The sequence below is a fragment of the Pseudomyrmex gracilis genome, unplaced genomic scaffold (genome assembly GCF_002006095.1).
Source record: "Pseudomyrmex gracilis isolate BER0280 unplaced genomic scaffold, ASM200609v1 scaffold_64, whole genome shotgun sequence".
Lineage (NCBI taxonomy): Eukaryota > Metazoa > Arthropoda > Insecta > Hymenoptera > Formicidae > Pseudomyrmex > Pseudomyrmex gracilis.
This window is the reverse complement of record NW_018020648.1, coordinates 356,916-371,224: the sequence shown is the minus strand read 5'-3', so window position 1 is coordinate 371,224 and position 14,309 is coordinate 356,916. Positions and strand designations below refer to the sequence as shown.

Below are 14,309 nucleotides of genomic sequence, written 5' to 3'. Positions count from 1 at the left end.
ATTGTACCGCTGCGTATTACGCATCCAACCACTACGTGAGTCGCATGCGCGCGCGTGCGACGCGCGCTCGCGTGCTACGCACACATGTGTTACCGGAGTTAATTGATTTCCCCTCCGTCGTTTGGCACACACAATGTTGCCACTCGATCTGGGCACGCAACAAAACGACGCGTTATCGGCCGAACGCAGATGCCCCCGGTAAACCCATGACTACCGAACTATTTAGGGTCGCGGGGGGAGGAGGGGGTTAAAAACTTCCGCGCTTGTTGTTTGACGATTCTTTTTCAGACTTAAAGAGTTATTTTCTCGGCCGGTCTAACGGCAGAAACAATATTATGCTCAAAATATCGCTTAATGGGGCGCGGTGTTATTGTTGCACCGTTGAAGATCTTTCTCCCAAAACGTCCGAGGAACAACTCGTCGCAATTTACACAAACCAACGTTACGTGTCGGTGAGGTTAATGTCCCAAGTGGCCGGATATTTGTCAAAAAAAAATAGTATTTATATAACAAAGTTAGGAATTAATTAACATTTATAAAAATATCGTATATAAAAATCTCTTCAGGTAAGAATTAATTTAATATTTACACATCTAATAATTATTTCTCTTTAACAAATAATCGACCATTGGTCGTGTACGGTCACTGGGACCTTGTGATGAATATTGCAATGTTATTTAGAAAAGGGAGCGCACGCGCAATAATATATTTCATTTGCCTTCTCTCTCTAATCAAGTATCTCACCGAAACCTGTAATTGATCGTCAACCGATTTTTCTACGTAGAATTGAATAAATAACTGACATTACTGTTGCTGCGCAACGTCAAGTCGGCGGGGCGCAGCATATCAATGCGCGCATTATGTTAAGCAGACACTCGCGGCGGTCGTTTGTTTTTTCTTTTATCTTTTTGTTAAACGAATCCCTTGCGTAATCTCCAACGCTCGCTCCGCGCGATCCGATCGTTGGACCAAAGGTTGGCATTGGTCGCGGGACCAATATAAAGTTGCGACAAAAGTAAAGTAACTTTTACGCGCTGCACCTCGACCCTCCGTGTTACGCGCGCGATATCTCGAGGAGATATCTTTATTTTTTAAGAGAGAAAAATTGTTCCCGTCGTCAACTGTGAGCGCGAGTCGTATTTTACGTCGCTAAAATAAAAACTCGTCGTCACGCGGTAAAAGAGCGCGCGCAGAATGTTCCGAATTTTTGCAAATTATTAAAGTCGCCCCAGTCTAATTTTTTTACTCGACACGGTTCTAGAATCGAGCGCATCGCGCCTCGATTAATAACTTCGTATACTTTTTATCTCGATCTGTTAATTTATTTATGATTTTCTATTCTTTCGCGGCTTTGTTTTGGGCGTTTAGAATAGAATCGATAACGGGATTTTCGGGAGTGTCCCACACACACACACAATAAAACGTGACACGACCGGAAGTCAAAAGACGATCCCGTTTCTTCTCGGGCGAGAGAGAGAGAGAGAGAGAGAGAGAGAGAGAGAGAAAGAGAGAGAGAGAGAGAGTTGCGTGTAGCGAATCCGAGAAACTTTCGAAGCCACGCATGAATCAAGTACACAATGGAGTGTGTATATTCGACCCAATCTCTTTTACGCTAAAATTTCCGAAGACAAGAGTTTAAGCCTCGCGCAAACCTCCCTTCCGGAGTTAGCTCGTCTAACAAGTAACACACGGAGTTGACCGTCGGTTATTAACACACACGGAGTGATCGATCAAGCTCGAACCGAGAAAATTCATTAGCGTATTCGACAAAGGTCCACGAGAAGAAGAGGCGAGCGAGGACCTTTCTCCGACACGTTGTTCTCGTTCGCGCCTATCTGGGGCCCCGTGCCACGAATCACTCCCACGCCTGCGACGGAATTCGAGGTCTCCGAGAGAAGAAGGTATCCTCGGGATACCTCTTCTCATCCCACATTCGAGGGTTACATCTGCATTTACATGCGGAGTCGAAACGTGTAATGTCGGCCCGATACAAGGTGGTGTTGTCTCAGTTTTAACGTGTACAGGAGGTCGATGACACCTCGAATATTTCACGCCCTAAAAACCTCATCGTTTGATAAACGTCGCGTATAAACGTAGCGATAACACGGTTGTTTCTCTGCTCGGCACACATGTAAAAGAGTAATTAATTAATTGATCAGTTAATTAACTGATATGTTTATAAAGTTAATTTACGGTCCTCCTCCTCTCTCTCTCTCTCTCTTTCTCTCTTTCTCATTCACTGCCGACCTTGTGTTAATTTACTTTCAACAAGTTTACGTTGTGCTTAACATTGAACAATTTATTTAAACAATTTTTATTAACGTTGCTGCTAATCATCACGTTATTTAGATCTTCACTGATGAAGATCCAATGATTAAGATCAAAACGTTTGAATTTTAATATCTTGTAATTTGGCTCACATTGATAACAGACGAACACACCACACAAACGATAAACAATAATAAACAATTCATCAGGTTTTACAAACCTCATTAACGCTTAAAATTCTTCTCATCGCCGCGGATTTATCTACAAAGAGCTTCTCTAGAAGCTAGATTCGATTATCAAGGTTATCAGAGCAACTGGAGGCGAGAAACGCACACGTGTGTGGTTGCGATATACGTACTCGTATTACACAGTAAATCCATAAATCAGGTCACTCCAGGTAAAGAGCTTTGCGCAATGCGCTTATTCCGCGCTCTCGCTATAACGCACGCGAAAGTGTTTTATATCCCGTGCATGTTATTTTGTCAGGCACGCGGTGATATTTCGTTTTCTCGTCGACACTTTTAATTCGGTCGCGACAAAACCCGCCGATCTGGAGTTCGCGATAAAATTTCGACGATTCTATCGTACAATTCAACAAGAAACTTTAATCACACAGAGAAAGAGAACTAGATATAATAAATCAACTCGAAATTGAACAATTTGACAACTCGCGATTATTTCGTTCCGTCTGAAACACAAAGTATCATTTTATTTCCACTTTCTACCGCGTAGAGAGTTCGAGACTCTACCGAGAAACACATTGTTTCGAAGTATCGTTATCTCCCCGACGCATTGGTCGACCACAGTACAATTTTATTTCAGTCTCGGCGATTTGTTTTAATCAGACCGTCATATCTCCTCTTTCTCTCTCGTTTCTCTCTCTCGTTGTTACGCCGCCAGTTTGCGCCGTCTTCAATTTGCGGCATCGTCTGAGGAATGTCCTGTAATAATCACTAATTAGAGCTAATAGCGCGCACGCTAGCCGTCTTTTGTTGCACAGCTCGAAGAACGATTCGCGCGCACGCCGCCGCATCTATACTTTCCCGAGAATCGAGACGACAAATTAGTTTGGCAACAAAATCGCGAGTCAAAATTTAAGTGGTCTTTTTTTTTTTTTTTTAACTAATTCGCAAGGTGAAAATTCTTCGAACATGTCTCCCGTCGGACAAGTCCGCGAACAGGTACGCGAGAACCATTGACTGGGACGAGAGGAGAGAGAGGGGAGGCCTAAATCGCGCCACGGCACGATACGCAGGAATGCGCCGGAATATATTTTGCGACCCGAAGAGAAAACGAAGGGAGAATCTCTCACGGCGAGAGAGGATGAAGAAGAGGAGCAGAAGGAGGAGCGGGAAATAATAAAAAAAAAAAAGAAAGAAAGAAAAAGAAAAAAGAACGCGAACAAAGAACGGTGGAGTGCGGCCAGGTAACGGGGGTGGAAGCGGAGGTACACAAATTGCAGTGGCAAAAAAAGCGCGTGCGTTCTCCAGGCTCGTTGTTCAACCTCACATCCCCCCTCTCCCCCCCCCCGTCTCCTAACCGTAATCTCAAAGCGAAACTATTGTCTTTATGCGAGCGAGTTCTTATTGAAATCTCACAGTTCGTTCGGTTTACTCGGCTGCTCGGCCTGGCCAATTGCAATAACGCGGACGACCTAGTTTTCGCGAGAACGGCTCAGAATATGAGAATCGCGTGGATGATTACCGTTGGCGCTGAAAAATATTACCCCGTCAAAGAGGCGAACTTACGACGAGTCCGACAAGTTGGAAAACGGCTGAGGAGCCAATTTGTAGTTGAGCTTTTTGACCGCTTTAGTTTCGTAATTGAGAAAACTGGTTCCTTTTTTTTTTTAATTTCAAGTCACGCCAAATGTTGTAAAAATCAAACGCGAATCAGGTAAATTCCAGAGAAAAATGCAACTACTTTTTTCACATAAACTCGCGACAAAAATTGACACACTTTTCGCTTTCAAAATTATCTCATTGGAAAATACTCTTTAAAAAAAAAAAAGATGACGTAAAAAAAGTATAAAATATTCGTACCGCAGAGGTATTAGAGAACAAGTTCGAACCTGGTCGCATTCTTGTGGTTCGACTTCGCGATATCCTTGACCGCGCGGACAAAATTTCTTCTCTCGGCTGAGGAAGACGACGACGCGCCTGGCCCGGCAGGAACCACCGCGCAACGGAATACTTTCGCGTTAACGTTTGAGAGAGCCAACTAACAAAAAAGCACATCTCGCGCGCTCGTTCTTTATATTTATGTGCATATTCATGAACTCATTTTTGTGACTCGCGCATTAAAATTCTCTTTAAACTTGGAAAAAACGTTCATCTGACAGCGGCCGTTAAAGAGGATAATGGCGGCGAGTGACATCGAGAGTTTGTTTGTCAGTTAGAAAATTGATCGTAAATAATTCACGTGTATTTCGCGGAGCGATACGATTTTAGAGAGAGAGAGAGAAGAGAGAGAGAGATTGATGTTTCGAAATTAGATTAAATGTTTAAATATCTCACGAGGGAGATATTGCGCTCTTACATTTTTATTCGAAACAAACAAACACGATTTCGCTCCGCAAAAATTAAATCAACATTTCAGCGAAAGAAACGTCCAGTTAATTAAAATGTCATGTCATTTTTGTTTTTTTTTTTTTTTTGTTTTTTTTTTTACACCGCTCTCCATTTTACGGTCTGAAATCGTTCCGTAATTGGCGCTTGAGGAATTATAGCGGGCCACGCTCTTGAATAATAAAAATGACACGCGCCCTTTTCCGACCGATAAAAATGATTTCGAACGAGCGATCGGTATGGCGGGGCCCTTTGAGAATCCGTCGGAAAAAGAGATCGAGGCCTCGACAAAAGCCTCTTCTAATGGATACTGAGCATCGAGCGGAACACCTTATAAGGTAAACCTCGAGAGAGCCGGACTCTCCTTTCGGTCCGTAGCCCCAGACAGCTCGGAAGAATCCGACACGGGGCCGCACAGAGAGGCGCCTCTTCCCGCGCTGCCGGATTTAGACCGAAAAAAACAAGCATCGTAAATGCTCTCTCGGGGAAAGAAGAAACGTGAGATCGAAACGTTGGCGCGTCGCGAGCGAGTCGAATTTATCGACGTTCGAAATTTAGAAGAATCGAGCGCTCTTCGCGATCGCAAATTAAAAAAAAAAAAAAGAAAAACGTTTATAATAGTTCAGACATAAGTTACATCGGATAAGAAAACAAAACCGTGTATTCGAAGTCTTGACATATCTCGTATTTAGCATCAAGTTGCCGTAAACTTTTACGCACGCAACGCGAAACAATGAATTTTTTTCACCGAATGTATTTTTTGTAAGGATTTTGTAAGGATTTAACGTTCATGACTGAAAATTGCTAATTAATTGACTGAGAATTTATTTTGATGCCCGAATACGTTACAGCGTTTATGAAGTCGTGCGGCATCGTAAATTGTACAGAGAAACGAGCACGCATACGCGGGGCTTGCATACATATGCAAACGGCGTGACGCATTCGTATTCATGTATGTAGATTCGGGGGACGGTCCGAATCCTTTGAGGATCAATCTGGCCTACGCGATGCGTTCTTAGCTTAAGAATAACGCGCATATTTGCCCCGCGCGCGATATATTCGCGAACAAAAATATATTACCTAACAATAGAGCGCAAAAACATAAAATACATACACACTCATCAATACGATAACGACAAAAGATACGTACAGTGAAATAAATTTTTTTTTGCAAATATTTAAGTTTTGTTGTGTTCGATTTGTAAAATCCAAATTTTTAACGCGCACACAAACTCGTTCCTAAATTCTTCTTTTATCAATTATATTATTTCTCTTGATTTATTTCTTTACGAAATTAACCTTGCAATTGTTTTTTTTTATCTTCGATGTTATTTCTATTAATTAATTTTTTTCGCGAAATTAATTTCGTAAGTTATCGTTTTTGTGTTTCCCACGTGTGCGCGTACGTATAATAAAAAAAAATATTCTATTCCTCTTAAAATTCTTGTAAAACCTTTGAGCCGATCGGAAATGTTCTATCGGAAGTGTAGCTTAATTTCCATGCGACGGGCGATCCTCGACATTTTTATCGTCCGCGGTCTTTTATACGTGTGTTCTCTATGCTTACCATATGCAGCAGGTCCTTGATCAGCGACGGTCGAGCGGCGACCCTCGTGGACTTCGTTCTCCGAACGGACACCAGATTGGCGTCTCGCGCTCCCGACACTATTCTGGTCATGGTGTTTGATCTAACCAACCGATACTCGTCCCCCGGATGTCTCCTCTGTTTTTTGAACGTGCCGCACAACATGTTCGCGATGTCGTTCCCGATTAAGCTTCCGAAACCTTGTTAGAAGCTGCCAGTGTCATTCAAACGTTCGAATTAACGTTCGGCTTCCAGACCACTTCTCTGATCGCGATGTCTCAAAGAAATGTACACCGCAACGCGCAACCAGATATCTCGCTTGTTAATCAATGTCTATTTTTTTTTTTTTTTCGATTTCTCCGGCGCGTGTAAACAGTCACTTGATTTTCCAACAGAGTTCGTGAATATTGGCTTCGACAATTTTCTAACCGTCAATGTTTCTTTTTTTTTTCTTCCGCAAAGATCTTTCAAAACGCGGGACTTTATCCTTTCCTCTCGTTGAATTTATTCACGAGCACCATCTGTTTGATCAAAAAACACCCTTCGGGCACGATCGGGCGAGCGTCCTTTCGAGCGTAGGTAGGTATCTGATAATTTCTCTCTCCACGGCGCCGTCCGCAGATTCCTGCATCTATTTAAACTCCCTCGGCGGCTCCGACCGCACCCCCTGCGAATCCAGTTAATCGGCCGGTCCCCTCTCCACCTTTGCTTCGATTCGTGCACTGTTTCTCGTTTCGGTTTCTGTCTCACTCGGCTCTCAGCATCTCGAGAACAGTCCTCTCTCTCTCTCTCTCTCTGTAGTTTCCGATCAGCCACCCGCGTGCTAATTAACCGCACGACACGTGATGCACTCGGTGAGATTGATCGAGGTGATCGACCGGTGTGTGTGTGTGTGTGTGTGTGTGTAGACTTGCGGACTATCGATTCGCGGCAAAGGTTGTCGACTCGCGCCTAGTCTCGATCGCACTGCGCTCGAGGACTCACGCGGCAGGATAACTTCCTGCCCCACTACTCGTTTCGGTCCCCTTCACTTCCTCACGCGAGATAAAGCCTCCTCGGTGCAATTTTATCTTCCACAGAGGTGGTGTAATCAGGTGTCCCCCACGTGACGCAGTTAATTGCCGAGCGCGGAGAATTGCAAAACGACGGTTGTTTTCGCGTTTGATGCCGCTGCTGATCTGTTTATCCCCCGCTCTCGCGAGTAGTCAAGCACCTGGGCCCCGTCTAGACGCGCGTTTTTGGGACTGCTCGATGCTCAATTAACGGAATCTCAGCCGGCTCGAGCGAGTCGCAGTGAGAGCCGAGAGTCGACTGAAGGCATAAGGCTCCGATCGCGGGCACGTCGAAGGAACCCCACCACGTTGATTTCAACAACACCCGGCACCCGGCCCGACCGGACGACCTGGTCGCGTGGCGCTCGGCACAGATACGCAGTGTCTCTCAAAATCCTTTTCTGCAGTTTTACACTTGGCGCGCAACGCGCAATCTTTTGTCCAGTGAGATATTTTATCGTTGATATATCGATTTCTTTTTTCTTTCTCTTATCTTGCGGATATTATTCGATACAATGCACTGAAAGATTTTATATCTCACTACTATCTTCGCAAAGAGTGTTGGAAATGCAATAAAAGCAGGTAATGAATTTTATATTTCTTATTTTATTGCATCTTTCAATTTTTTTTGAGAGAAATGTGAGAGAGAGGAAGAGAGAGATAATAGAAATATCTCTAAACTATTTTTTTTTAAACAAAACTTACAAAATATTTGAAAAAAAACTCTAGACATTTTTTGCATTCTATTGGTTGTTTGTTTCTTTGCGAGAAGAAACTTCCGCACGACTAATCTCGAGTACCGGAGGATCAACAGGGTATTCTATTACTCGCGAAGGATTTCTCGTTGCATAACGTTCTCTCGAGAGTGTTTCGCGCCTGCAAATAAGTGAAGCTTGAAGGACTCTTTACACGGCAAGAGGGATAAAAGCACGCGAACTCTCCATTGGGGAGATCATTTCGGTACTTCTCGAATTTCCAAATCGGAAGTTCTGCCCCCGGAATAAGCCCGAAGGGACCTTGACGCTCAAGTTTAACAGAGCGAGACGGGCCAGCTGAAGGAAACTTGATACCTATCGATGCATCTGCCCGCTCTACCGAGAACCGCGTAATTTTGTGCGACCAATATAGTCTCTCGGAATCAAAATAAAAATTATTTCAGACCTTTCGGGAATAAAACAGATTATAAAAACAATTTATATGAAAAAAAATATTAAGAATATTTTGTTGATTTTTTGATCATTAATAAAATTATAGAGACAATCGAAACAAGCAAATACACTTTGTTGTTAGCATTGTGGAAACAAATATCAAATTTTACTTAATTTATTTTTATTATATTTGCTTATTCTGGCTGACTTTTAATTTTATTTGATATCCAAAAGTTAGAAAATTGTATACTATAAAAAACCTAATAAATATTATACACGCAACAAAAGCGCGATTGCTATTGAAAACTTGCTCGTTAAAAAGCGAGAAATTGTGGTTACGTCAGTATCCGATTTGCAACCGTCCGCGGGAAGACCGCGAGGATACGGCGTTGCGAAAAAAAAAAACGAAAAAAATCTGTTGGCTGATTAGAGTGCCAAGGACTAACCGCGGATTCAAAGGAAGAAATAAGTGCACCCGTCTACTTATGTAAGTTTGCAGAAGTTCAGTCAGAGAAGTAATTCTACGTTTGAGGAAGGTCCTTTTCACACATGTGCGAATGCTGCGGTTTGCGCGGCCTAAGTCGTTTCTCCTTGCGGCGAAAACGTGTCATCTCTTGGTTTCTGCGTTTGATCACGCAGTTTCGAGAACGCTTCCTGCGGAAATCGAGCGATGATTGACCGTCCCGCTGATGTCTTGCCTTATGGCACTGATATATGTGTACGCATCTGTGACGGAAAAACGCGCGTGTGTGTGCTCAAAAAAAAAAAAACATGAAACACTGATCGTTCCAATTAGGACGTAAAGTCTTGGTTGAGTTTCGAAAATCGGCTATCAAAAACTACACAATATGCCGCGCTAAAATCCCATTTTTCTAAACCTTTTTTTTTTTAGATCTTTTTCGTCCAGCAAAACTCACTTCAAAAATCATTGAAGATAAGTTAATATAAAACTGTTTTTTCAACAAACAACAAGGACATACTAACAGACACTGGAAAAAAAGTGCCGGAGAATTTTTGTCAAAATTTTTTAAATACTTTAAAGTCACGGTTTAGGTTGACAAAAAACCGATTTGGAATTAAAGTTTAAAATTTATTCAACCAAGATTTTGCGACTTCGACAAAATCTCATTGAAAAATTTAACATGAAGTCGAGTGCCGTGCTTATGACTAACAGAGAAAATTTAAGCAAGCGGTGTATTTACATTAGAATACGATACGAGAGACCGTGCGATTTATATACGCGCTATACCGTCCGTGTGTATAATGAAGGGTGTTTCGTGGCCACCCTTTGCTCGCAAAATGGACGTGTAATTTCGACGTGAGTCATGCGAGATCCTCAAGATGGCTAAATAAATGGACGCACCGTGAGAGAGAAAGAGAGAGAGATAGCCCGGCACTTTCTCAATTGGTATCACTTGTCAAGCAAATTTTTCAGCATACTCGTCTTACAGATGTTGAAAAACAGGAAGAAACATCCGAGCGAAACACAAAAGTGTCCGCAAATTGCACGCGTAAAGAGAGATGTGCACGTAAATGACCGAGAATTTCACTTCAACGGTACACGTAACACTGCGCAACTGTTTCAAGTAGATCGAAATCGACAATACGAAGTGAGTGATCACAAAAAAAACTATCTGTAGATTTTCCTACTTTTGACGGCTTTGATATATTTTTTTAATTCTATATAAAAAAAAATCCATTTGGACCGCGAAGTGCGCGTTTTGATATCGAATACATCTATTGTTGCCTCTTTCCCGCGTTGCCGATTGGTTGGTTGATCAAGTCGAGTCGAGTCAAATCGAATCGATAAGATCGAGAAAGTAAATAATGACAGGAAAGAGACAGTTCGTTGTATACGTGGAGAAAATTAAAAACGTGATTATAAAGTAACGTGACTGTAATTTCTATTATATATAACATTAAATACTATATATTATACATATAATTTATTATATTTATAATATTATACCTTGTATTATATGTATTATATACATACTACAGTAAAGTCACTGACCTCGGTCGCGTGACCTTGGCGGGGTCACTGACCTCGGCCGCGCGACCTTGGCGGGGTCACTGACTTTGGTCACGCAATTATGGTACATATATATATATATATATATATATATATAATATTCTCTTTTTTACTCTTTTCCCTGTCACATAATTTTAGTTACATGGTAGTTTTCCATTTTCCCCTTCTTCTTTTATTTTTCAAGTTTGATTTTCATGCGTTATTTTTGACATCTGTCATATGTACATCATGTGTATTATATTGTTTGTAAGACGTATATACCAGTTTTTTTATCTTTAATACATTTATAGCGTGCGTGAAATTTTACGTTCTCGTAATCTATATATCACTTTGACTAAGAGTTGATTTAAAATATTAGAAAAACTGTGCGTGTTATTAGACCGTGTATATTTTTCAATTAAAATTGTAATTTTAAAAAATAATATTTTGTGACAAACATAATATAAAATCTAGCGAGAAGGCTCTACAAAGTTAAAGATAAAATTAAAATGAACAAGAGAAGCCAAATAGAACCAGAACTGATGTATGTGCGCAAATATTTATTAATAAATTTATTAAATATTTGCGCACGCATAGTCCAGCGTTGACTCCATTTGGCCATTTCATTCGTTTTAATTTTATTATTTTACTTAATATTTCTAATTTGTGTTTTATATCTCACCGTTTTTCTTTCTCATTACCAAAAACATTGACTTTAATTCTTACACGATTCGAAATTCGCGAGCCACGCGCGTCTCCGCTTCCAAAAATTTGAGAATCCCTGGATGCAAGTTTTTTACCTGAAGTATACGCATGCGCCGCGACCGACAGATGTTTCCTCCTCGCCAACTGTTGCGCTCCGCTACAAGAGAGGTAAGAGGCGAGGATGCATCTGATTTAGCGAAGAAAGAAGAAGAAGAAGAAAGACAGACGGAAACGAGGAAAAGCGGAAAACTTCGTTTGCCCTGCGCGCCCGGGGTCCGTCAGCTCACTCGCTTGCCCTTTTATATTCGAAGGGCGGTCTGACTGCGGGGGAGTGATTCGTCCCCACGTGAATGCAGTAGCATTGTCAGGCTCGATCGAGTCGTCGATAACGCGTGTGCTCGCCACGCTAAGCATTTAAAATTAAAACTTATCGTGTCTTCCTTCTTGTTGCGATCTTGTCTACGTTACACTTAAACGCTCGTGAAATAATATCGAACATCGGTTAACAAGCAGACGAAGGATAAGACCAAAAAATAAAAAAAGTAACACGGAACGATTTAATCTTGCAATCGCGCGCCGAGGTTATTAAATTCGCGCAAAGATTAAAAACAAAAACTGTTTAATGACAAAGTGCATTCTTTTTTGTTTAGTGAATTTTTAATCTTATTGTCAAAGGACAATAAACGCGTAATATTCTTCCTTTGATTGCGCTTCATCGAGAAAATGTTCGTTGCAGAATTAATGTGTAATTGTATTAACTTTTTTTTTTATTTGTGATATTCGATAAAAACCCTATAAAAAATTCAGGTTCAAGGTTAATATAATATTGAAAACACAACGCGAATTGTCTATGATAATTAACAAAAATACGCGATTAAAACTTCTTAGCTCTCTTTGTCTGAGTCGCGAGATAAAAATCCGATCTCGAAGCGCAAAACAGTGCCGTGCGCACGATTACTCGACGTGACCTTCGGATCCTCCGCAGGAAGCTGCAAAGTCCGGAGGAGTTGACCACCTGCCCGATCGTGCCGCAGATCTGTGCGGTGATCGCGCGCAATTCGTATGTATCACGGTCGTGCGCGCTGCGCTTTTGCAAAACTTTATCGCGCACAAGAATATTGCGCGAAACGAGCCGACGGTCCTTCTTATTACGGCTTATTAAGCGGCAGTAAACCGCGTAGCGATCCGGGGAACCGGTCACGACGCTCGCGCGCGCGCGTATATCAGCAGCGCACCTCGGCTTCGCCATCACCTGCCACTCGTTTCGTCCTTCTTTTTTTCTTTGCTTGATTCGTGTCCTCTTCTGGCAGATACCCGAACGGACACCTTCATCATTGCATCCTTGCTTGGCCGCGTTTATCCTCTCGTTCTGTTCTCTTTTTCGTGATTCGCTGCTTAGCGACGTCATGCGGAGGTTATTCGTTGCGCGATTGGCCTCAGGATAATGAATAATGTGCTCCAGAAACATCTCGAGTATCTCTTGATTAAAAAAGCATATCAACCCTGATCCTGAATCGAATTTCTTTTTTCTTTTTTGGCACCCTAAAAGCGAACTGTGACGCAATTTGTTTGATTTTATGATATTAAGAAAATTTTACAAAAATTCTGGCGTCTTCTTTCAAGTGTCTACTAATATATGTGCTGTCGCTCATTTAATTAACAAAGACAGTTTTACATCATTTAATTTTTTAATGAGTTTTGAAGAAATGCTGAAAAAAGATCCAAACTAATTACAGATGTGCTAATAAACCGTAGAGTTCGATATATACATGTAACAAAAGTTTCCCTTCAAAAAAAAAAAAAGAAAAAAAACTTTCAACGTCATAATTTCGTCGGACTTGACGGAGTGAATATTTTTCAGATGTGATTTTTATCTTCAAATAAAAGATCACATTTGCGAAGAATATTCGCGATATTACTGACTCTCTCACTCTCTAAATGTTTTCATAAAAGACCAAGTAATCCCTAGCGATATTCTGCTTATATTTTTTAGCACCACGAGCCTCGTGCCTGCGGAGCCTGTCCTTCTTTTCCTCGCTTTTTTTTTCTTCCTTTCTTTCTTGCTCCTTGCGGTCTTCTCCGCTCACTCGCCGACGGGCTATATGCCGTTCAAATCTCGGTCCTCGTCGAAGGGGAGGCGATTGCTTAACGACGCCAACCACCTGCCCAGAGAAGAGGAACACGTGCTGCCACTACGAGGCAGCTGCAACCCACAAGACGATGTATATATACATATATATATATACATGTTAGGATACGAAGCTGTTCCGAGGTGTTGAGAGCGCGAGGCTGAAAGACACGCCAGACCCCGACGTGCATCTCTTATCGTAACTCTTCTTGGCCAAGAAATTAATCGTTTAGATGGATTTTGTAACACTTAGAAAATTAATTCTCACATAAAGAAATACTTCGATAGTCATTTTTTCTTTTTCTCTTTTTCTTTTATTTGTTTTCCTGTTTTAAACTACATTTTATGTCAAGGAAATGCTTGCTTATATTTTTACATAATTAATAATAATAGAATGTTAAATATACATCGCGTAATAATATTTTAAAATAATAAATTAAAGTACTTACTTTTTTTTCCAATGATATTCTTGTAATTGTATAATATAATATTGTGCAAATATATTTTTTTCTGAAGTTATTTGCCTGCACCAAACTAGCGGATTCAGAGAGAAAAATAATATCAAGCGAGCCACGTGGTACAGTAGTGAAATTTATTCGTGCAGAAAATAATATCTTACGTCGCGCATCAAGATTTATCTGACGAGATTAGAGACTAGCGCAACAGATGGCAAGCACACAGGACGCGTGTGGCTGAATCCATCGCAGGATTTTTATATTTCCATCGCTCGCCCCTCGCCATCCAGAGAAAAGGAGATTTAGAAAAATTCGAGTTTATTTCCTCGATATTATTTTTCGATTCCGTATTTGTTACATTTTTTACTGAATGTTGGTTGTGTGTGCAAT

At 41.3% G+C, this 14,309-nt stretch overlaps 1 protein-coding gene across 3 annotated transcripts in view; it reads right to left on the bottom strand.

The window, feature by feature from the left end:
* Positions 1-14,309, bottom strand: part of LOC109854409 (amyloid beta A4 precursor protein-binding family B member 1-interacting protein-like) — a 132,557-nt gene that overhangs the window by 67,947 nt on the left and 50,301 nt on the right. Inside the window, exon 1 of one of the 3 annotated variants that reach the window (XM_020427466.1) lies at positions 6,403-7,711. The exons of the other annotated variants lie outside the window; for them this stretch is intronic. Coding sequence (XP_020283055.1) covers positions 6,403-6,585 — 183 coding nt within the window. The 5' untranslated portion in view covers positions 6,586-7,711. Of the gene's footprint in view, positions 1-6,402; positions 7,712-14,309 lie in introns of those variants that run through there. 3 annotated transcript variants of the gene reach the window in all.